The 25,746-nt window shown below is 39.7% G+C and overlaps 1 protein-coding gene across 4 annotated transcripts in view; it reads right to left on the reverse strand.

The window, feature by feature from the left end:
* shank3a (SH3 and multiple ankyrin repeat domains 3a) overlaps positions 1–25,746 on the reverse strand; it is a 255,900-nt gene that overhangs the window by 60,928 nt on the left and 169,226 nt on the right. For all 4 annotated transcript variants that reach the window (XM_053235167.1, XM_034305464.2, XM_053235168.1 and 1 more), the window contains 4 exons: positions 23,561–23,638; positions 21,175–21,241; positions 16,667–17,003; positions 8,423–8,607 (listed from right to left, as the gene is read on the reverse strand). In XM_053235167.1, coding sequence (XP_053091142.1) covers positions 8,423–8,607; positions 16,667–17,003; positions 21,175–21,241; positions 23,561–23,638 — 667 coding nt within the window. The remainder of the gene's footprint in view (positions 1–8,422; positions 8,608–16,666; positions 17,004–21,174; positions 21,242–23,560; positions 23,639–25,746) is intronic.

Consider the following 25,746-nt stretch of genomic DNA (forward strand, 5'->3'; position numbering starts at 1 on the left):
GTCAGTGAGGCTAGTGCAAAAAGGATGAAACACAAAGCTAAAGTTAAACTCCTTGCAAGAAAAGAAATAAACAGTAATAAATCACTATGTGTCTTTAACCTGTTTTTGACCCACAGTCAGAAACTATTCTGGTAGAAGAAAAAACAGAAATGGAGAAATAGAGAGGGAGGAGAGGGGGAGAAGAAGAGAGAATGAGTAAGATTGAGAGAGAAGGAGATGATGTAAGACATGCTTAGAGCAGAAGGTTGTTTTGTGTTGGGCAGGTTGTGTCTGGGAGCACAGGGCCATGAGTATGAAAATATGGGACAGATGAGTGTGTGTGTGTGTGTGTGTGTGTGTGTGAGAGAGAGAGAGAGAGAGAGAGAGCAAGAGAGAGAGAGAGAGAAAGAAAAAGCCAGGTGGTGTGGATGGTAGGGGGCAGAGGGTTGAGAAGAGGTAAGGTTATAGAGGGGTACAGGTGCTGCACTATTACAAGGAAGTCACGCTGCAATCAGATCCACATTAACCTTGGGATTAAAGATCCTGTACAAACACATACTAATGCACACATAGCTACACACTCTTGTTTAGACTCTAAGACTACATGACCTTTAAGACTGCCGTCAATATCGATGGTAAAATAAAAATAATGATAACTGATCCTAATAACAGGTGATCTTACGCAGCCAGCTGTTAATCAGTACAAAAACAGTTAGTGCCGGTGCATAGCCATAACATCACTGTGTGCCTGCTCAGTCTATCCCCATCAAGCTAATAGTAAGCCAATTAATCAAACAGACAAACACACAAACAACTGCTCATGTGCTCAGATCTAATCAGTGGTGTAAAATAACTCCCTTTCTTCTTTAACAGTGCATTATTAATCATGCACTAGGGTAGGAGAAAAGAAACCTAGGATAACCAAATGTTTTTAAAAGAGTGGATCAGAAGTATAGAGAAGGACAACGTGAGAGGAAGAGAAAAAAAGCAAAGAGTCTGTCAGGTATTGAGAGAAATGGGGAGTGAATGAGTGAAACGATATTCATACTTCAACAAATAGGTTTTTAGGAAAATAAAAAGAACACAGATACTCAACACAGCACTGCTAAACTTCTCCTAATGTTAGCAATCATATTGAAAACAGCACTGTAAAGGAATGATTGAGTGAAAAAAATTGTGCTAATTTACACACTCTTTCATAAAATATTTTTGGTAGTTTTTGCTTCCTTAGATCTGCACAGGAGCTTCAAGGCTAATGTAGCTAATGTAGCCATAAATACATGCCCATATCTTATTAAACTTATGTGTACAAGCTACACATTTATTCATTTATTCATCTTCAGTAAGCATTTTATCCTGATCAGCATCACAGTGGATCCAAAGTCTATGGCATCAGTAGTAAAACAATCATGTTAACCAACTACAGTATGCGTAGTGATACCAAATTGAGCTATGGGGGAAAAAACAGGTTGTCTAAGATGGCTGCATCCATAATGTTAAAGTTGAAGATCTGTTCATATTTATATATTACAGTAAATACACTGTGTCATAAACCATCACACACCACAAGTCTGACACTACTGAAGAACTGGATGTGGGTTGAGATATATTTACGGTGTGTGTGGGCATTTATTTATGGAGGAGATTTTGTGTGACTCAGATTTGTCTAGCCACATAGTCCCAGTGCAAACATAAGGACACCAATAATGTCCTGGCTGAGTGCCAGCATTTGGGGTAAGTATAAAATTATATCAATTTAATTTTTTGCCAAATCATTCCTTTAATGTGTGTGTGTGTGTGTGTGTGTGTGTGTGTGTGCGTTTTTCAGGCTTTTTCCCTCTCCAAAAGTAATTGTACTTCTTTTTCAGCACGTAAATCAGTAGTCACACCCCTGCTGTCTGAGTGAGCCAGCTAGCTAAGTATATTTTACTGCATCTTGTCTCAGCCATACATATAACCAGCAGCGTGTTTCAGCCCCATACCTCATGTTCCACTCTAGTGTCCTTATGGATACTACTGTGGACAAATCACTACCTTGGGCGGCTGGGACAAGCAGATTTTGTGTCCGGGCTATTAGTTTTTAATTTGCAGTGTCCCAGTAGACAAATTCAACAACCAGAAAAAGTACAAAAAAAACCCCAAAAAAAACTACTCCTTATTGTTTTTTGAAAAGCAAAAGTTTTCTTTGGGAATGTGGCTACGTTTAAACTTAATGTGCTTCACAGTGGTGTGAAGCACCTCGATGCTGTAACTATAGCGCACACTACTTGCTCTGGATCCCACCACCTGCTGCTGTACACACATCCACTGAGGTCCAGGCTGACTAACAGTAAAATGATTTTTACTGGGTACTGACAAAATAAAGTTCAGTGTAAAGCTGTAAAATAACTTTCCTGCTAGCACAATATGCAGTCATACTGCATTTTAAAAGAAAATAAAGATGTTAGCTAGACTGAATGATATTGTTTACATGTGATGTGAAGACAAAACACAGCTGAAAGTTTGGTCAACAATTTTTTTGTCAAGGGGGCAAATGCAATTGCGATATAATCATATAATCAATACAATCAATACTTATTCATTTCCCTTAGTCAGTATTACTGCACTTAATTAGCTAACTAGCTCATCATACACTATTACATTAAATTAACTACTACATTTTAGCCTATGCGTTTTCCAGGCAACCAAAGCAAGACTGAGCAGCACAATGGAGCGTCCACTTGTCCAATGGGCTAACTAAGGAAGATTGGAGTTACCAAAAGGGCACAGTGTCCAGATATAAACCCTAGTCAGCAGAAAAGTACATTTGGGCTAAGAAAGGGCTGGTGAGACAGCAACTGATAATACAAATAGCAGACACAAAATCTTCTTTACAATGGACACATTCATTCAGTCTAAATCAAAACCACAGTAAGCTAATTTATAATATCCGCACACATCTAGTTGATATGCCTCTATCATTACAACACAAGCAATAAGCCACAGTATCTCCTAACCCAATATGTGTACAAATGAACCAGAGATAATGTACAGTCTTTCAACGGAGATGCTATTACAGTAAACAGACTCGTCTTTGGCTGAACGGGTTATTTGGCTCCAGGGAAAATTGAACTTGCATGTGCTCCCTCAGAGACTACTATATCCCTCCCTAAGTGCTTATTTGGGTCACAAAGTCCAAATCCTGGCCCGATCTCAACAAAGAGAGATTTTTGCATCACTTCAAATGTCAAATCATTTGGCAAGAGTACATATAAAAGTGAACCGGAGGCACCTGTTGCTAAGATACGGGAAGATGCATGTTCATTTCCTGAAAACAACTACTGCTGCATTCGACATCATGGGCAGAAATTCTGACAATGCAGAAAGTTTTTGGTTTTAGAAAGGAATTCCAACGATGCATGCACAAGCATTATAGACCTTCTATTTTGATTATACTGAGGAGAAATTACAAATTCAAATTCATATACAGCTGTACAGAATTGTAACTGAGCATCCATCCACTTCAAAATCCTGTTCTCTGAATGTTTCATGTAAAATAGAAAATGCAACACTGATATAGTTGACAGAAAAGAAGACACGCATGTCTAACAACATGAGTAAGTCATGTTTTGAATGCTCAGTGCGTACGGTACTCAGCTATAACAGTTCCTGAGAGCAGTTTCCATTCCCTCACCAGTTTATGGAACCAAAAGTGCCGATTCTCCTTCAACTGTACTTATTCATCTTCCAGACAGCCATGAAAATGGAATGGCTGCAAATAACAGCCAGATTAGACATTCACAAACATGATTAATGACTTTGAGACATTCAACGTGCGCAGAATATTAACAATCATGTATGCAAAAATAGAAGCTCAACAATGATCTACAACCCCAGTATACTGATAATGATCAATGTCAAGCGAATTCCCTTCCCTGAAAAGAGAAGAGCTGGATTTCTGAGAGTAGTTGGATTGTCTTGTTGACCTCAGATAACTTGGACTTCGAAAACTTTCAATAGACTATTCAAGTTTAGTCAGAAACTCTAAGGTGTGAAAATGTGGGTTATAAAAACTATGAGGTATGTTATATTAAAAGAGCAACAATCTAGAAAACACTTTAAGGTCTACTCCTAATGTTTTTTACGTCTATTTCTTTCTAAACCTAATGCATAACCATTTTAGAGACGTGGTATAGGGATATGATTACCTTCATCATCATTATCCTCAGACTGGCTAAATATGCCATTAACCAAAAAAAAAAGAAAGTGCCATTGAGAATGTGGAAAATGCAGGGAAAATGCAAAGTTACTGTATAATGTTCTCTTTTATTCTTCTCTCTACCTTAAATAAGATATACAGTACGTCTGACACGTATTCACACACACACACATATATATATATATATATATATATATATATATATATATATATATATATATATATATATAAATAGCTCATTTATCAGATCCTCTGGTGTACTACTGATCTGCATGACCTGTAAATGCAGCTACAGGGAGACAGGAAGTCTGGAGTGTCCTAGAAGTGTCAGTGTAGACGAGCGCAAAACTGTCCAGACAGACGTAAGAGAGTCTGCAGGTTTTCAGGACAATATAGAGTTGTACTGCAGCCTTAAGTTTTTTTCAACTAATCAGCTAATTACCAGTCTCATCCTGAGCGGATAGAGGTTTGTTAGAGCAGGCAAAACAGTAATTTGTCAGGGTCATGTTGGATCTGGAGCCTATTCCAGGAACACTGAGCATGAGGTAGGAATACACTCTGGATTGGACGCCAATCCATTGCTGTACACACACACACACACACACACACACATATACTTGACATCAAGGGGCAATTCAGAGCAGCCAAACCACCTACTGAAATGGAAACCAGAGAACTGGGAGGAATATTTCTCATTATTTATCATAATGAGTAATATTAGATAAATCTGTCTATATTCAGGATATGTTTGCAGTGAGGACAGTCTAGTGGAATTCGGGAAGGTTCAGACGGCCCAGGACTGTTAAGAACAATCAAAGACATGTCAAGGGAGTCTACAAACGTCCTGAACAATGCAGAGCAGCCCAAGCCGGAGCTTCAACAGCAAAACCGGCTATAACAGCATTTATATTTTCTACAATTTTTGTATGCACTATAACCTTAATAAAAAGGAATCTGTAAAAGATTTAACATTTCAGGAAAGTGACAGTTTGGGATAAATGAACAGATCAAAAATAGGAAAATGAGGAAACACTCATGTTTACCAAGTAGGATTTCTTCATATGCATTTTCCCCTGTGTCAACACCAGACAATGAGAGAGGGAGTATGCGAGAGAAGGAGAGCGGAGCAATTCTGTTAGGGAAAGGAAAAGTGTGAGAACGTGTGGGAGATTTCACAGCATGATAGTGTTGGTCAACATAAATTGAAATGCTAAACAATCAAAACAAACCTAGTTTGAATCTCGAGAACATATCCTCACCATGACCTCAGATCCTTCTGCCTAAACGACGTGAGCTTCAGTTACACAGCTATTACAGGACGTGAAGCAATTTTCACTCTCTCGTTCTGATCTGTAGGGCCCGAAAATAAGTTTGGAGCGATTAGATTTCACTCCTCATTAATTTTTTCAGCCAGTGTGAAAAAAGTGCTTTATAGAATTAGCAACTGCAAACAATGAGACAAGAGGTGAAAGCCTACTGTTCTCAGATCAGTTCCAGATCCTGTTATAGCAGCTTGAGCTCTGAATCTCAGGTGTTCAGGTGTAAAGGTGTGTAATCAGCCAGGGGTGAATGTCATTCTACAGCCTTTTAGGTCAGCGGCGTGGATGAATTTGCCTGTGCTGCTCTGAAAATTGGGCAGTCAAGATGGCTCTCACTATCAGTAACTTCTGCATTAATGAATGCAGATTAGAGGAGGGGCATTATAAATGGATCAGGAGAATGATGGTGGTGAGAGCACGGCCGCTGGGGCTCGGAGCGTTCATGAAGCTAGAGAACAATGCACACAGCTTTGTTCTATAGACATGCATGTACAGAAATGGCTGGAACAGTGTAAAAATCTTTTTGAATAAAACATGGAGATCATCATGAGAAGATCACAATTTTTGTAATAAACAGTAAGGTTGATGCTTTGAGAAAAAAATTAAAGAATTTAATTACTGCTTTGCATGAGGACATCGCTCAAGGCTTTTTTTTTGAGTTAGTATTCCCTAGCTAGTGTTAGCTCACAACAAAGCTTTGCTTGTACTGTTTATCAAGTGCAGCCATTGTCCTATCAAAGTGAGTACTAAAACACATGAAAAATCTTGTCTGTGATTTTAATGATTAATAAAAATAGGTCGCCTCTTAACTGAAGAAACTATGCTAGGTACACATTTCACTTTTACAATCTGTGATTTCTCGCATTTTCTGCAACTCTTTTTAATCCAAAAAAAAAAAAAACATTCTCACATTGTATCCAGTTTAACTGTACTATATACAGTACGTTGTTGGAAACATCTGAAAACTATTATTGCATTTTTTTAAACATATGGCCCTTTTACGTCAGAATATTTTGACGTATTTATGGCATATGGTTTTGCTGGCAAATTTTTTGACAAAAGGCAAAATTTCACTAGCTCATAGCATCACATCCACCGGTAGCACAGTGGCCGTCCTGGCACTCGCCGGGTTCACTGGCACCTGCTGCCCAGTACTAAAGCACAGGCATGGGGTGAGTGTGACCTCTGGTGTTCTCATTTGGAGAATCTGTGCACAGTATAAATATAGGTGTTTTTGTGTAGTTAAGTGCAGATAACGCTAACATGATTTATAGTGGACAAAATTAAACAGTAAACTGTACAGAACAACAGAAACAAAGATCTAAATGAAGGGCAGGAGAAGACAGATAGTAACCTCGGGGCATGAGAGCAGAAAGGTGGGGAAATTAGCCTACGTGTGTGTGTGTGTGTGTGTGATCAAGGGCAGTAGGATGAATGCAATGTTCTTTACCTTCCACTGCATTTGAGTGATTTTCTGGAATGAAGCATGTATGGACACAAGAGCAGAGTAACACATAAGCCAAGAACATGAGCAATGGTGCACACACACACACATCTCACATACACGAATATGGGCGAATAGGAAAAGAGTAAGGGAGGTAGAAAGAGAGAGCGTGAACTCTTCAGGGAATCTAGCTGAGTTCATTCATAATTGTTAGTTTCACTCTCTTTCACAGACACACACACACACACACACACACGCACACACTCATTCTTTTCTCTCTTCATGACATCATGCAATGAAATATAATCTTTGTCTATTTCAAACATTGCTGCACATTCATGAAAACTCAAACTTTAGTACAGAATGAACAGTCAATCTTAAATGGAAAGACCTCCACTAACACTCTACAGCTGGACATGTTACTTTGCGAGCTCAGATTAAGAGCATACATGGACCACTGTTACAGCACAGCTTAATCATATTATAGCATATATGGCACATATAAACTGAGGAATACACTCTGCATTAGTAACGTCTGCAGAGTAATACTGTCTGCTAATTTAGAACATTAATAGTTGAGGGGGTACATTACAAAGGCAATCATTTTATTGTATAGCTCATTATCAGTAACAACTCTGAGACAAGGACAGAATTGGCACCACAGATGATTATTGGCTACAAGCTCCGCCCCTTCCTTTCCATAGTGCAGGATGGGACAAGTTAGTGTGAATATGCGATTTGAGACACAGACATTTCCTTTACAATTTACACATTAGCCCTCTTTTAAACTACAGCATAGTATGAAGACTGAATTACTTTATAACCCACCTGTACATCCTGCTATATCCCTGATGTACATTATAAGCTCACATGGCATCACTACGTCTACACACGCAGCATCATAAAGCAGTTTTACTGAGATATTGATAAAATATTAAGACCACATGGGTAATACACGATAGCCACGCTGAAAGACTATCAGACAATATTTTTTAAACTAAAAATTATTAGAAAAAGTAGTAATCAGGATGAATAAAGCTTTTAAAAAATATATAAAATAAATTATAAAGTAATTTATAAATAAAAATTAATAAAATAAATGATAAATTAACAATTAGAGTTATCAGGAAAACATGCAACATGTTACCTGTTACTACACAGTTTTTTTTAATTGATGAGAGCAGTCTGCAGTTGTTGTTGGTCTAATCTTTTTTCATAAAACGTTTAGTTGGTCAGTGATCTGGAAGAACCCATGATACCCATAATAACCTCAGAAAGTGTGCTGTGACAAAATTGAGCACAATACTGATAACATACCATCATATCACTCAGGCCCAATACCACACTACACTCTCAGTATACAGTCTACCTGCTAACACTCCACATTTCATCCTGTTGCTTAACAAATAAATCTATAGTGATAGAAATAGAATATAGCAATGATTGACTTGCTCACAAGTGTCACAGGGAGGCGGTACTAACCTTTGACCCTTTCTCCACGGTTCAGCTGGATCTCTCCCTCTCCCTGGGGTGTGTAGGGCTTCACCACAATGAAGGTACGCCCGGGCACGGCACTGTAGAGTTTCCTTTTGGGCCCACGGGCGCCAGCGAGTGTGTGCGAAGGCCCGGCGGGTGGAGGGCTGACATCCCGCTGCACTGTCCCAGGGCTGTAAACAAAAACATAGGTTACCGTGGTGATGCCAGGCAGCTGGTAGCCAAATGCGGTGGTCACTGACATGGTCCCGTAAAGTACGAGCAGGCGTGTGTGGCTACACACACACATAAACAGGTGCGTGTGCACACACACGCTCGGTGTGTGCAGGTCCTCAATAGTCCTGGACCGGCCAGGCCGTCATGCAAAAGCAGCTCGCTGATCTCCCGCTCTTTTCCTCCTCCTCCCTTCTCCTCCTCCTCCTCTTCCTCTCCTCTCCTCCCTCTCCCTCACACCCGTTAGAGGCTGCCTGTCGTGCGGCGCGCCGAGAGCTCGGGCGAGCTGGGCATGTCCGCTCCCCACGGCTCTCACTTGCACGCAAGCACACACACACGCTCGCGCTGACGCGGCTGCGCTCTCTCGCAGTGCCTGGGCTCACACACTCCCGCACACACACTCCCTCTCTGCACATTCTATCCCGCACGCCAAGCGTCAGCAATGACAACGCGCCGGTGCTGGGGGGTCTGGATTGATGAGCGTGGGGAGTGCGATGTAACCCCCACCCTAAACTGACAACCACGCAAACATTCACACAAACACTCACACACACACACACACACACACACACACACACACACATACGCACGCACACACACACACGCACAGCTCCCACTGCCGTAATCAACACACGCCCCTCCTCTCTCCTTCTCTCTCCTTCTCTCTCTCTCCTTCTCTCTCTCTCTCTCTCCTCTCAGACTTCCTGCCCTCCCCTCTCCTGCAATTTCTCTCCATCTCTCTCCTTCCTTCCACAGCTTGCTAGCTGCTTACTCTCTCTCTCTCTCTTCATCTGTCCCTCGTTCTCATCGAGAGACAGGTTCTGAATGTTAATGCAGCTGCAGGCTGAGTAGCCGCTGCTCTACGTCTGTCTCATTCATCTCAGAGCCTTCCCACTTGCCCATTCATCATGCACGCACTCACACACCCGCACACACATCTCTTTTCCTCCACTTACAGTAACACACAGAGAATAACCTGTACATCATCCCAGAACGTATGCTTATTAACGCAACAAAAATCTGCTTCTTTACCCCTGATTTCCTAACACAATGTGCAGCTGTGATGCCTGCCCTTCTTTCTTCCTCCCTTTTGCTCTTTCTCCTGCACTCTCTCTGTCATCTACCAGTGCTTTAACTTTCGCTGAGCTCTCATTTGAGTCATTTATGTTATTTTTCCTCCATCAGGTTTCCTGTACAAAAAAAATCTGATTCATTTCCTATTTTCCTTCACCAGCAAAATCCATCAACACTCTCAGACTTTATGTCCCACCGCCCCCCCCTCTCTCTGCCCTTACTCCAGTCTGGATGCTCAGTGACGGCTTTCCAATTACTGCAGGGATGCATGGAGCGGACGGACTGCAGCTTGCAAAGACACAGCAACCAGCAAGAGAGACAGAGAGAAAAGAAGGAGTGAGGCAAAAGAATGAGAGGAAACACATAAAACATAAGAGGATGAGTAAGACGAGAGAAGAGATATGAGACAGGGCAGAGAACAAAAAGATGGGCTTTTAAGAGATAATAATAGAGAGGGAATGAAGACACTGGAAGAGAGAGAGAGAGAGAGAGAAAGAGAGAGTGAGAAGGCTGACACAGAGGGAGGGTTGTCACGGTTCGCTCTGATTCCATATTGATCAGTGTGAAGTGCCAGTCCATAATAAACAGCACTGAAAATCATCACCCAGGTCTGCAGTAACATCCCATGTCACACACATCAGTCCTCATGCACACAGACGTCTGACTCATGACTTTTCTATTTTCTATTATTTTCAGTTATAAGTAGATAAACATGAACTCAGGCCCAGTTTCTTAACAAGCCCACACTGAATGGTTCTTTTTATTTTACATGTGTCTAAACTAAATCTAATCTTACTTAGTTTAATATATATTAATATTCATAATACACAATCCCAAGGGCACTTTCTCATCTATTCATTTCAGAGAGAGCTTATTCCAAATGAGAGAAGAATCGATACTTTTCTGTGTGGTCTGAAAACATATTTTGGAAAAGGCTTTTTTCCCACTTCCTGTATTTGTTTCAGGGTTGAATTGAATTATGAATTTAATTGCATTACGGTATTTGTAAGCGGTGTTCAAAGTCGTTTTTGTGGACAGCACGTGTGCAATTACAGAGTTTTCACCTGCACCAAGAGGGTAAATGCACCAGGGTTTAATTCATAAGGATTAAGCACTGCATATAGCATTCTATCCAGACCCTGAGTGAAAGCTGTTTTCAAATCCAGATGAGGTCCAGAAAACCTGAAAACGATCTGAGGTTTCCTTTGAACTTGGATGTGGCCCACACTACATATAAAAACTGCTTCCAGGACTGAAAGTTAAATAATGTGTCTTTTTTTCAACTTGGCATATGATTAATATTAAACATTTGAGATACAAGTGCTTACACTGAAAACGTTACACAAAACACGTCTTTTCTGTCATATGCAGGTGCACGAAGACTTCCCATGCATCCAGGAATAACACTGTTTATCACAGTATAAATATTGATAATGGGACCAAAGGAACTTTACTGTACTTTCTTTCAACCGTCCTCAGAGCCTTGAAGCTCTGCAGCACCTTGGCGCTTTCCTCTACTACACCAGCACTCTAGCTAAAAGGGGATGAGCTCCCAAATCTCTCTTCATCCCCCATAGTCTCTCATGTACCCTACAGCTTTAAGCCTCTGTCTTTCTCTCTCTTACACACATTTAACCACTGAAAACCAAAACCCAAGAACAACACCTACTAAAGATGACAAGAATAGTAGAACAAGAGTTCACTCCTCAACATGATTTGTTGTCTACATCCTGCCTGAATTGTCTGCTCAGTTCTCATGAACACCAGTTACGATGTGGAAACTGGGGAAAAAAAAAAAACTTGAGGCAAAAGTCTTGAATTTGGCATGTTCTGTTGTCAACAATGAGTCAGAAGTTTTCTCTTCCTCGTCACAGCTGCTAGAAAGAGCAGATGGATGGGCCGGCTGATCCATGAGAGAGAAGCAGCTCTCCTGCTAAAGCCCTCAGATGTGCTAATCTCCAAAAGAACTCTTTAGGGTCAACAGAGCTTTTGTTTCAGTGATGGCTTCTCACAGTCCACAGACTTGGTTTTCTGTTACACTGGTACACACAGGTGCGCTGGTACACCCCAGCTCATCACGTTCCTTTTTTGTGACTACTCTGTTCTTTCCTTCTTTCTTCCTCCAGGCTTTATTTTTTTTCCCAGCGACAAGTAAATAAACTGAATGATTATGACTAAAACGAGCAGAAACGTATAAAATATGTGTTTAATTGTATTTAAGATCTAGCACAAGACAAAACAATATCCTTATTCTGAATGAGGGAAAAACAGGTGTTTATACAACACAGATATTACAAATGATCATTTAACTAAGGTTTATTATGATCAAGATGCTGGCATGGTAGCATGCAGCAGCCACTATGGGTTGAGAAATATGGAGATATTGTTACTTGTAGCCTCTTTCTTAGAGAATTTTCCCTGAGATGTGCATTGGAAATACTGGTGACACTGGTGACTGATGTGCATGGTAAACACTGATCTATCCTGCTGAATACCAGGAAATAAAGATATTTTGCATTCACACACTGTCATGTATTTGCTCTTTATGTAGTCTTGTGCACTGTATTATGTGTTGCACCATGGGCCTGAAGAAGTGACTTTTCAATCCAGTATATACACCTTATATGGAAGAATGACAATTGACTTGACACTTGAGTAACGGAAAGAGCCAAAAAAGCAAAGCGTTCTGAGTAAAGATTTTTTTAAATATAAGAGCCCTAAAAAGCCATTTGCTACTGACTGTGATGGAATGCTGATGATATTCACTCCATTCTTTCTGCTCTTCCTGTCTCACTGTCTGTCCCTTCGTGACTTTCACTCTCTGCTCCTCCCAACATGGGCTAATTGAGTGCACTGTGTTTCTACAAGGTTTTACATTTGACTCTGCATGTGTTTGTGTGTATTTGGGTCAATCCAACCTTCTAGCAAATTTGGAGATTTGCTATTATCTTAAAACCACTCCCTCTCTACCTCCCTCTCTCTCCGTTCACCTTTCGTTCTACAATGACAAAGAGAATTTTTTACAAGGATTTGTTATTCATAGTGACGGGGCTGTGAGAAAGTTGAAAGCTAAGATTTTCTTTTCAATGCATTATGCATTTACTAGGTCTACTTTTTAAAGCCTAGCATGAACAAGAATTAAGCGCGAGAGAGGACTGAGGATAGTTAAGATCATATTGACCTACTAAGCAGCCCCTCGTTCTTTCAGAGCCAATAGAAAATGAGTATCGTCCTGCCTTTGCGTCCTCTGTCCCACTGCCTGCGTGTGTCTGCTGATGGAGGCGAGGGAGTGACCTGCGTCTCAGCGATATCCTGAGGGTAGAATCCATCACAGAAGGTTCCAGACTGAACGACTGCTCTTGCAGACTGACACCTCATTTACCTGGGCTGCACAAACAAAATAGATTTCCTTTTCTTCATCGATAAATCACTCCATTCCCCCTCTCTCTTTCTGAAGAGTTCATAAATTGGTGGTGTAATGAAACAGCAGAAATGAAGAAAGGCCTCGATGTGAATCTCGTGTCTTCAGTCTTCAGTAAAGGAGCAGCTCTAATGATGAGAGATGGAGTTTTGGTACCTTCTGTCCTCTTACCCTCTAAATTTGCAGTTAGAATAATACTGTAAATCATTCATTATTTCTTGCACGTAGATTAAGGACAAACGTACAAACAACTGAAAAAAAATTACAGCTTATACGATTTCAGACTAATTCTATATCTCGAGCATTTTTAAAGAAACAATTATGATTACATCATACATTTTAATAATTCTGATAATAATAATAATACGGATTAAACATCTTTCTCATGAGCTAATCATCACTTTTGTTTAAACCACTCAATCGTTTTTTTACCCACATGCATCTACATTAACAGTGAGACTCAGTTATAATCATTTACATCATTTATTTTTAAAAATCCCTGAAATGTACAGCCTTGAGCTTAACTCACTGCAAAACTTTAATCATTTTTCCTGACATATCTTGCTACTATTTGTATTTACATATCAGAATGCACAATCAAGCTTGCTATCTCCTCAGTCATTAAATTTTGCAGTTATTACAAGCTTTATTGAAACCAAGTCCATTTCCAAATGCTTAACTAATTATAGCAGGATTTATCAATGCATTAAAATGAGTTGCTTGAAATATCAGACTGCAGCATTAGTATAATACCGCATGCCAATATTCCATTTGGGTTTATTATTGTTTTCCACTGACCCACAGGCAGTTGGGAGTTTATTTCACGTCAGCGCAGCTGGGTTGCAAATATGTAAATCAGGAGATGAATGCAGCTGTTATTTACGATGTGTGAATTTGAACACTGCAAGTGCATCTATCACATTGGCCCCAGAGAAAGTATGAGTGTAAGAATGAAAAACAGAGGAAAGAAAAACAAAACAAGTAATACATGAGAAAAGAAGCAGTTACTGCATAAACCAGCACATTAAACGGAAATAAGTTAGAACTGAGAGTGAAAGAGTATGAAAGATATGGTATTAGAGAGACAGAAAAACAGGGGTGGAGAAACAGAACTCTGTTCTCCACCAGCTACTTGTGGTTTTCTACACAGAGGTCACCTGCCATCATTTCCACCTTTCCGAATCACAGATTCCTCTATTATATCATTGTATACATTTTTATGTAGTTGTATATGTTAATCTGTTTCCCTCTTATTTTTATCCCTCCTCAAGTCCTGTTGAAAATATTGTAATTACGAGGTGAATGCACATGAACACCACCACAATGTCGTAATTATGACTTGTATTTTTCTATGAGGCCCGACTTTCCGAGTTGTAGGCGTGTCAAATAACAAACAGTCATGACGGTCACCAATATGAATGTGACATCTACAGCATACGCTAAGATTTATGTTTTTTGTGTTTATGCCTGTTCCCTGTTCAGTTCTTTATTTTCTTTCAGAAAGAGGCAAAATTAACTTCTTGCCATTGATACAAAGAATAAACAAAATTAAAAAAAAAGTTTTCTATCTAAATGTTTTTTTTTCTCCAACCAAAACTACTTAAACACACATGACGTCAGGACCTGGGGTCACACACGGTCATGTGATCACTCAGACATACATGGTGTTTGCTGACGACACTTTCTAAAGCAGCAGTTTGTCAATTTTTTTCGCTCTCTACCACCTGCAAAGTGAATGCAACTGCAAAGAAAGCATTTGCAAGCCTTTACCTATGTGTTCTGAGTTGCTTTTAAGGAAAAGTGGCAGACCAGCACTATTTCAGATCAGGTTAATTGAATTTTTCCAGGTCAGAAAAACTGTATGCAGAAGCTGTAAATGTAAAAAGAAACTATCCAGATCCATTTAATTATACTATTTCAAATAAAAAAATTAAGTTATCCTTGAAATTTATATGACATTTATATAAAATTACTAATTGCAGCTTTAAGTTTGGGAATGTTTGGAAATAAAATAAGAATGCCAGAGTCTCACACCTGACCCTAAGCAGGAAGTGAGTGGGCGGGACTGACAATGCTATTAATTACACACTCCCCTGGTCCCCACACTTACCTTGGGGAGAGACAGGTGGACACAGCAAGACACAAGGCAAATAACCAGAGACAGACAGAGAGAGAGAGAGAGAGAGAGAAAGAGAGAGAGAGAGAGAGAGAGAGAGAGAGAGAGAAAGAGATGATATGATATCGTTGCAAATAGACTCACCCCATGGGCAGAGGCAACTGCATCACATTTATTAACACACACACAAACTGAGCCACACACCCCTCTGTGGTCAGATAACAAGTGCCAGTGGTGATGATTCTGAGGGGACAGTGTATCAGTACACACTGACAGATGGACAAGTAGGACAGAACACAGCGAACACACCCCTCAGGACCTCATTGTGGGTGTGTAAGCGTGAGACAGAGAGAGAAAGAGAGGGACTGTTAAATGCTCCTCACTATACCAACAATGGCAATTCAAAAAAATCTAAAGCTAAACAACAGTCAGTTGGGTCAAGGTGTAAAAAAAAAAAACAAACACATTGTCAAAGTGACACTGACTACTAGCCTCTATGCTAACTCCTAACAATTCAAAGTGCTTATTGTTTACACACAATGTACTACAAAGAGCTTGGGTTTCAAATTAAAGCGTTTCATTCCCCCATGCTGAAATAACAACCACTTATGAATTGCAATACCCACTCGTCTCTGAAATCACATCAGTCTCCCTAACTGTAATCCTCCTGCAATAAATACAAACATGGAACTGAGGACAATATTGCAGCAAAATCCAATAATGCACTATAACACATGGCTCACTCGAGTCTATCCCACAATGCCATGCAGTTCAGGGCTGTCTCATCTCAATGTGCTTTAGAATGCAATAACAAACAGGAAGCAATACACACATCATACTGTAGCTCCTGTAGCACTTGGGTTCCAGGACAAATCTATTCACGTTAAGAATACAACTCAATATTTGATAAAAGCTTGGAGGACATTTAAATGTCGATCAGATCTATGGTTTTGAGATTGACATTTTTATTCTTTAACAATATGAAGACTATGATGTCACTTTTTGCCACTTCATATTAAAAGGATAATGTGGAACAGGATCTGAATCTAATTGGAAAATCTGAGTTTTCAGGATGTAACAAGTCAGTGTTATTGTGTCGTAAAATATACAAGCCAGTAATGTTTCAGCATGCAAATGCAAGCCTTGTGACACCAGGAAATAAGGGTGTGAGATAGGATTTTGGAAGTTTATATTTGCATATTCATAGAATCTGAATTTTCTTGTTTGGGATAAACATGTAAACACTTCTTTACCTTTTTTAGTTGTTTAATAACTTGTTCGTGGAACTGGAAAGCAATTTATTAATTTAATAGAACAAAAAAAATTATGGTCTTCAACTTTATCAAATATCCTGCTGCAAATTTAATACTATGAATGTTTAACCAGCATGTAGAGATTAGGAGCTCACCTGAGGCGGCCGCGCCCGTGTGTGTATGTGGGGTGTCTGCGCAGGACGTGTGGGTCGGGTTCCTCGCTGACGCGGTGCAGAGAAGGTGAGCGTGAGTGGGAGGAGCGGGAGCTGCCGGTGCTCTGGAGGCTACCGTCGGCTGCTGCCTCACCTCCAGGGGGTGCCAGAGGGGGCAGACTGCGCAGAGAGGGCACGGGAGAGTGGGCAGTACCCGTCTCGGCCCCGTTCAGGTTATTGTCGGAGGCGGAACGAAGCAGGGAGCGTGATGAGGTCAGAGTGCCACCTCCTATTGTCACGCGTCGGCGGTTTGTGTAGGAAGGCGTTTCCCTGAAAGGCACTGAGAAAGAAACACACATTTCACTCAGAATGGATCAGCAAACTGAGCACACTATATGACAGAAGGTTAGGCAGAGATAACAGTCATTAAAGTGGAAAAACACATTTTTCAAGAAAGGGAGGGATGAACTGCAAAACAGCAGAAAGCATATTATGCACATAGATCATTTGCAGGTCACTGCACTGATATGAAATATAACATCATAAAAAACATTTCATGCTGCTTGCTGAAGGAGATGAGCTTATCATCTCAGACTCTCTTCAACTATGTAGTTCTGCTTGGTAACAGAAATGTTAACTATAAACCGAGATCATGAGAGTGTTAGAGTAGAATTAGTGTGCTGTATTATAACTATAAATTTAACTATACTTAGGTTTTCATGGCTCACACTGGCATGTTAACCTGCTCCATGCTGTAATTTGGAATACAGATTATCCACTTCACAAGCCTCACAAAAATTATTTTTAAAAACTTGACCTGTTCACTAATACAATTTAAATAGCTACCAATTTTGACATTTTCATACCATTCATTTACACTGGTAGTGAGGTGAATTTAACAGATCTACTGAGAATGTGCGTGCAGGTAAACACACTTTGCCTAATTAATATACACTATACGGCCAAATGTTTGGACACCATATGTGGTTCTTCTCCAAGCTGTTGCCACAAAGTTAGAGGCACACAATTGCATAGACGTTTTTTGTATGCTGTAGCATTACAATTTCCCTTCACTGGAACTAAGGGGCCCAAACACTGTTTCAGCATGCTTCCCTGTGCGGAAGGCAAGGTCTATGAAGACATCCATGGTGTGTTAAGGTTGGAGTGGAAGAACTCAATTGGCCTGCACAGAGCCCTGACCTCAACCCCATTGAACACCTATGTGATGAACTGGAACACTGACTGCACCCCAGGCTTCCTCACTCGACATCAGTGTCTAACCTAACCAATGTGTACTCTTGTGGCTGAATGCACACAAATTCCCGCAGCCATGTTCCAAAGTCAAGTGGAAAGCCTTCCCAGAAGGGGGGAGTTTATTATAACAGCTAAATGGGGCCTAAATCTGGAATGGTATGTTCAAAAAGCACATACAAGTGTGATGGTCAGGTGTCCACAAACTTTTGACTATACATATAGTGTATATATTAAAATCTGGTACAGTATAAAAATTTGTTTTGCAGATCCCTTCTAGGCAGCAAAAGGGCCAAAATTCATCATGTACATCCTGGTCATCTGAGAATCGTGTGTGCTTTTAAACACACTGACTCTGAAAGCCAGAGTGCAGAGGGGTCAAACACGCCCTTTGGTTTGGGGCTACAAATCATTTTGGGTTCTTTCCAAAAAAAATTCAATTTAGTGTCGCTTTCTTTTTGAACATGCTGTTTCTGTAGCTGTCAGTGTTTTAGCCGAAAATAACACATGCAACACAAGTAGTCACACAGTTATTAAATACTATCAGCCTTCATAAATAACAAGAGGTGGTGCAATAAAAATGCTACAAAAGTGCAAAATGCGAGTAACCACCTCTTCGACTTTATTACAGGCATGAAAGCCCCTTGTGCATGTTTAATAAATCATGGCAGTGATTCTAAGTAGACACTTGCCACAAAACATTAATGTACCTTAACATTGGCCGTTAACATTACAATTTAGTGCACGTGGTTGTAACATGACACTGTTACTTCATGACCACATGCAGAGAAGTTTTAAAGAACACTTTAATTCCTCATGCACCATTAAATCAGTGCTTTTTTTAAGTAATTTGCCAATTAATGTCATACTCTGATTCACTCCTTTACCACTCACTTCCTTTAGTTCAGCTCTCAAAAACTTAGCGGTCATAAATAATCCTCCCCTTAAATTGTTCTTAGATCCTTTTATCTTAACTGACCATCCTACAATTACTCACAATATCCATAATGGCTCTTCTGCCTGGAGAATGTCATTCATTCTAGGAATCTAAACAACATGTCAGTTGGTTGATGATTTAATAGGCCGGCATTTCTAGGAATCACTATTATTACTAACTACTATTATTACAACGAAAGACTGAATTTGTGCTTTTTAAACTGTTAGACTGTGATAGACTGTATTATGGATTACAGAGAGCCACTCATCCCTGCTCAATTGTATTACTGTATACTGGATGTAATATTTTAATTTGGCAACATATACTTCACTGTAGGTTAAAAAATTAAGAAGCTAACCTTATCAGTCTGTAAAAGCAATCTACAGTTTTGGTAGAACTGCATATGTGAATATTTCTAAATGTTTCAATGCAGTAGCTTGTGTTAATAATTACCGTTATTAAAGCACTTATCTCACTAAAAAATAAACAAAAACAAAGCAAAAACAAACACCACACAGCATGCAAGCACAGAAGAGCAATTTGTTCCTGGTATCTGAATTCTGCAGTAATGTCTCTCGAGGCCACATAGGAAGTGAAGACTTTCTTCCTCAAGGCCTCTTGCTGTAAAATGGGTTTAAATCTTGCTTTACACCCACCATCCATTCTCAGTGAAAAGGCCAAATGCCCAATCACACACAGAGACCCCTCACTCACACTCACTCTCTAGCCCCCCCCTTAAGGATGTAGACAAAAGGGAGAAAATGAGAGATTGAGAGAGCCAAGCAAAATAGATCTAGGGCTGAGACAGAGAGAAAAAGAGCTGAAGGAGTCAAACATCATTCAATCCCAATGATGAAAGACCACCTTCATTCTTGTGAAAGGTGATGTGTGAGGCTTGCCATGTTGTCTTGTTGCTTTTAAAGATCAGACTGTCATACTTGGTGGATGCGCTCTGCAAGAACTGAGCTTGCATTCTGCAGCGCCATGATGTGATCCTTTAATTACAGACTGGTGGCTAGAATGATGTTGTATTCTTTTGCAAATGACAATCACACACGGGGTTTGCTGTGTTGCAGGTAAAAGAAATCTGCAGCATTTTTCAAACTAATCCCTCTCTCTATCTGTATGTGTACCAGAATTTTGAAATTTGAGAAAAAAAAGGAAAGAAAAACTTCACATATAATGGAAGTCTGAGGATAGTTGTTGGGGCATCAGTAAATGTTTAGCGAAACATGCTAAATTAGCAAGCCATGGTCACACCAGATTTTCACAGAGGTGACACAAAGGCGATTATGGGTGTCCTTTTGTCATGTGATTTTGGAGAGAATGTAGTGGTAACACAGGCTAGCTTATTTTTTTCCAACAGTAAGTAAAAACAATATTAAGAAAACAAGGTAAGGCAAAAGTTTGGTGGGAGCACTCCATTTTGTTGTTTTTTCTTCAGAACGAAAAGACTAAATCACACCCTTTGTTTTCTATTAGCTTTTTTGGTAAAGTTCATGCAGATGAACTTGGCATGAAGTAACTGACTGACTAACTACTTCAGTAACTGTAGTAATTGACTTTTCTCCAGATGAATTTTATTTAATTCACTTACATTTTATTTATATAGTGCTATTTTAATTATTTTAATAGCCATTGTCACAAAGCAGCTTTACTGAAATCCAGATGTAGAATTAGACCCCTAATGAGCAACCCAGAGGTGACAGTGGCAAGGAGAAACAATTTGACTCAAAGGGGAACCTATCCTGTTCTGGATAGACAAAGTGTACTAAAAGTGTGTTGAAAGTATGAGAAAATTATGCAGAGTCCTGGAATGAGCATAAGATAGTCACTAGTTTATAAGTACAAGTTTACAGTGTTCAGGTGCAGTTATACACTGAAGTAAGGGTGAGACATTGGAATAAACTGCGGAACCATCCACACATGCAGAAAGCTACAATATATAACTAGAGTGACTTTTTGCTGTATTGCTCCAGTGCTGCAAAGTAGGAAACTACATAAGCATAAATAGCATTAAGATCTTAAGACCTTTGTTGGTTAGAGTGTGATGGCTGTAGTTCTGAATTTCATGTTACATAACCAATTTTTAACATTTACTCACATATTCCAACAACTGCTCCCATTATATGTGCGTTTAGAGTAAAATTATTTTCTGTTCTTTTCTCAGAACAGGGAAAGCTGTTAAAATTTTTTGTCCTCTATAATTAGACGTGTTAGATGAAGAGTAGGTTGAAACAATGCTACAGTGAAATCATACAGTAATTGCATAATGACTTAGGAGAAGAAAAAAGCATAACCTGCTGGGTTTCAATCCACTCACCAACATCTGATGCTTTGTGAACTTTTATTATTTCGGCCAGGTCAAAATTTCCAGCTATAATAGCCACCTAAAGAAAGAGGATGAGACATTTCAATCATGGTTATGATATTTATTTCCTAACTGATTATCCAAACAGTCACCCACATGTTCACATGATCACAATTATAAATATGTTGCGTAACATCCACATTACACAACAATGCAGGACTAATGTGAAATTGTTGTTAATTAGAGCGCTGCACATTGGAAAAGGGTCAGCGAGTTTGACTATACACACAGCTGGAGTTGTGTTGATATGGAGTTAAGTGTTGATATGGAGATATAATGGAGTCACATTAATGATACATAACTCAGTGCGACAATTAGCATTCTCCCTCTCTTTCCTACTCCTGGCCTCCATCTCTGGCCTCTCCCCCTCTTTGTGTTCTCTCTCTGCTGTTCTGTCTAAACACGTGGGCTGATTAGCTTCTTTCCATTACAGAGCTGCATCAGACTTCGGCTGCTGTCTAATGGATCTGTGGGTGCAGCAGTGCCACGTTAGCCTTCTCTTCCTTTATGAAATCAAGTTAACTTTGATCTGTGCTGGAAGTCTCTGTCAATCTCAATTGGACCAAGAGTTCAAATAGGGAGAATCAGCTCTAAATACACCTCACAGGGTGACACAGAATTGCATGAGTACGATTTTGAAATTTGAAATGTTTCTTTACATATCACCAGTGGCAATGCCTTAATAATAGCCTTATTATAATAATAGCCTTCACTTAACCTCACCCCTGCCCCACACCCATATTCCTAATTAATTGTTACTTTATAATACTTAATAATCATCTATATTAAGCTTGAGAGTTTCTTATTTTGTGTGTATTCTCTCAGTGATTAAACTCTGTGAACTTGCTAAAATCTGAATGTTTCCTCAGGCTGGGCATCTTGAAGAAGAATGGTCTAAACATTCATTCGGATCCGGAGCCTATCTCAGGAACACTGGATGCGAGCTGGGAACGAGCTGGGACAGCTACATTGTCCATCTCAGGGCATCATGCACACCTTCACACACTCCCTTAAGGGAATACACCTTCACACCTAGGGGTAATTTACCATAGCCAATCCAACTACGAGGATGATTTTGGGAGGTGGAAGGAAACTGGAGAACCCAGAGGCTAAGACTTGGGAAACATAACCTGATCCCTGGTGATGCTTCTGTGATGTGACATGTCTCCTGATCACATTTTAAATAAAGATGTACATTTTGACAAGCTATTTTCCACTCAAGTTCCTGTATTTTCTAGGGCATTAACCAAACACTAAACTCCTAGCTTCATACTGGTGCTTGCTGTGCTGTTAGATGGATCCTGAAGCTTGACAAACACTGCATAATGTGGAAGGGGAAGACCTCACTTTGGAGTCCTTTATTATTACATCAGAAAAATATGGAATGGTACAACTATGGTAAAATACTTGGTGCGGTTTGATGCCTAAACGAAGCCTACATGAATGAAGTTCAGTTCATTCATTTGTTCATTTGTTGCCTGCGGTCTCCAAACTAATTTCTTGCTGTGCTTGATCTCTATCTGACTTACACAATCATGTGATGTCTGATTACCCTTTTGTATTTATTTATTTATTTATATACCTGAAATCCACTCTTGGCAGTGGACAGTGACAATCTGTGCAATTCTCATTCTTCTATAGCACAGGTTTTATCCTGTGATATATTCTATATCGCAGATTTTACAATATAATTGATAATTAAATGTTTTGTGATTCGTCTTGATCTATAAAAATTTAGAGTGTGTAATGGTGGCAGGGGAAGGAACTGAGTGTTTATAAATTTAACCCTCAAATCTACTTATCAATACTTATAAATAGTCCCATTGACCCAGACCACTTATTTAGATTGTACAGCAATTACACTGTGTACAATTTAATACCCAATGTATATGGACTTTACCTTGAGAGAGCAATATAAACAGTATTTAAAGAAAAACACACCCACTTCCATTTCGGCTGATCATCATGATGGAATATTTTATCACACAGGTAGAATATGTAAATGAGAGATTGAAGGAATGTGACAGTAACTAAAATATCATTTAGATTTACAAAGACCAGGCATATATGATATTGATGTGTTCAGCATGGAAATTTCCTGTGTTGTCAACAGTTTTGTTTTTAAGGCTTTGTAAATCATGACAGACGAATGATCAATTGGCTTACCAACAGCAGCCTACAGTCAGATTATCTAAAAAATGCCATTCAAAATAAATGGCTTTATCACAAAAAAATAGACTATATACGGTACTGTAGTTAAAGCAACAGAGTGTAAGAGAAAGTGTAAGGTTAAATACGGCTGAGTGGATTGTGTGAACGCTGAGACCTGTGCTCTCACCTGGAAGGCAGTTTGGCTGTTGTAGTTCTTTATCTCTTTATTCGCTCCTCTGAACAGCAAAACACGTGCACAGCTATCCTAGAGAAGAGAGAGAGAGAGAGAAAGGGGGGGTGCTATCATGGCACCGCTTTAATGTCATGGTCTGTCTCTGGGCAGTATTGGGTGGAAGTGAGAATTAAAACAAACAAAAAAAAGGGTCCAGGAAAGAGCACACACTTGACCACACAACCTTACAATCTCTTATACAGTCTGTCAGCATCGGACACACACACTCACACGAACTAGACATGTTTAAAGTAAGCCTGAGTCTGCTGGGGTTTGTGTCCTACTTTCTGTAAGTGTAGTGGTTAGCGTGGAAGATGAGTACAGCTCTCACACCTCCTGAAGTCCTGAAGAGCCTGCCTGAGTGCAAGTGCTTAAACACAAATCATGCGCTTTCTATACTTCAGTGCTTTATCTTTCTCTCTCTCTCTCACAAACACTGACATAATCTCTCTCTCTCTCTCTCTCTCACTCTCTCTCTCTCACACACACACACACACACACACACACACACACACACAGAATATATTTCTGTCTTACAAATAAACACAGAGTTCACAATCTCTCCCAAAGGGTGGGGCTTAATTTGATGACCTCTAGTGTTAATGATTGCAACAGTGTGAGTGTTTGTGTGTTTGTGTGTAAGCGTGTGCCAGTCATGTATGAAATACAGTAAATGTGGATTTGCCCAACTCTGGTTGAGCCTTTCTGAAAATCAATATGTAATTTCAGCAGACTGAATTAAAAGAGTAATGATTGAGCGGCTCGCTCATAGACAGACTCTAAAAACCTCCAATTTATCCACAGTTCTCTCTCTCTCTCTCTTTCTCTCTCATTCACTCAGGAACACCTCAGATCCCAGCAGTTTTGTCACTGATGTTGGCCTGCATTGTTATTTTTATAAGATCACTGCTTATAGACAGAATTCTCAGGCTCTATCTGTACTCTACTGAAGGTGGGCCAGATGCAATCACACAGTTTACCCTGTTCTATTACACTACACTGTGTCCAGTCTATGAAGTGAAGTGGTCATCACACAGAGATATAGGCAGTAGGTGACCTCTACTGGTGAGAGGAGGAATGACGGTACTCCCGTTCTCTCTGCCCTTGACTCTAAATGAATGTTTAATTACATTAACAGAGCTTCTGAATAATGTATGAAACATTTCAGCAGCTTAATTCTACTAACTAAAAACACTAATGAAGCTCGACTCGGCTCCCCGTCGTTATTAGTTTCACTTCAGCGGCGTATATTCAGGGATTGGTTGTGCAATGAGAAGTCTGTCAGTAAGCTAAAGGAAGAGGAGAAGTAAGTATGAGCAGTGTGTATGCAATGTTGGATTTGTGAAGGAGGGTCTGTCCACACACCAAACACACACACACACACACACACACAGTACGCATGTTTTTGGATTTGTTAGAACACCAAATACTGCATCAGTGCATACAGTATACTGCACCATTTCTTAGTCGGATGCAAGAAATATCTTGTCAGTCAAATTATGAAGGAATATGTTAAATGGCTTCATGTTTCTTATTTACTGTGACCAGAAATGTTTTAATTTTTAATGGTTACAGCCAAAAATGAGGCAGTAAAGAAGGTGTTTAAGATAGGTGAAAACTGCTTCAGGCTTAATTTTGGAACAGGAGTGCAGTGTAACACAGCAATTTTCCTTTCTCTATTAAGTGGCTGTCACAGCCTATAAAGGGAAGAACATTTATATTAAAATTAATAATTTGTTAATAACTGTCTTAGTCACAACAAATAAAATCAGAGCAAACTAAAAAGCAATTTAGCTCTTGCTAAAGAGAGAGAGACACAGAGAGCGAGAAATTCAACACGTACATCACATACCGTACACTGCACATCATCCTGGTCTCTTTGGCATACTGGAAATACTCGTGTAGTTCACAAGCTGTGTACTACATACTGCTTTTGAGCGAATTTCACCATGGGCAGTATGAATAGTGTGACATTACTAAAGACAAGTGTGACATTCACAGATCTTGTTGTGTGTTAGCTAACTGACTAGCATACGGAGTGAAAAACATGTCTGAATATTACTTGAAATTGCCCTCAGCAGAAATCCCATCTGGTTACATTATGTTTGCTAGCTACCTAACTTTAGCAGCAGTGGAATGAC

The sequence above is a fragment of the Pangasianodon hypophthalmus genome, chromosome 6 (assembly GCF_027358585.1).
Source record: "Pangasianodon hypophthalmus isolate fPanHyp1 chromosome 6, fPanHyp1.pri, whole genome shotgun sequence".
Lineage (NCBI taxonomy): Eukaryota > Metazoa > Chordata > Actinopteri > Siluriformes > Pangasiidae > Pangasianodon > Pangasianodon hypophthalmus.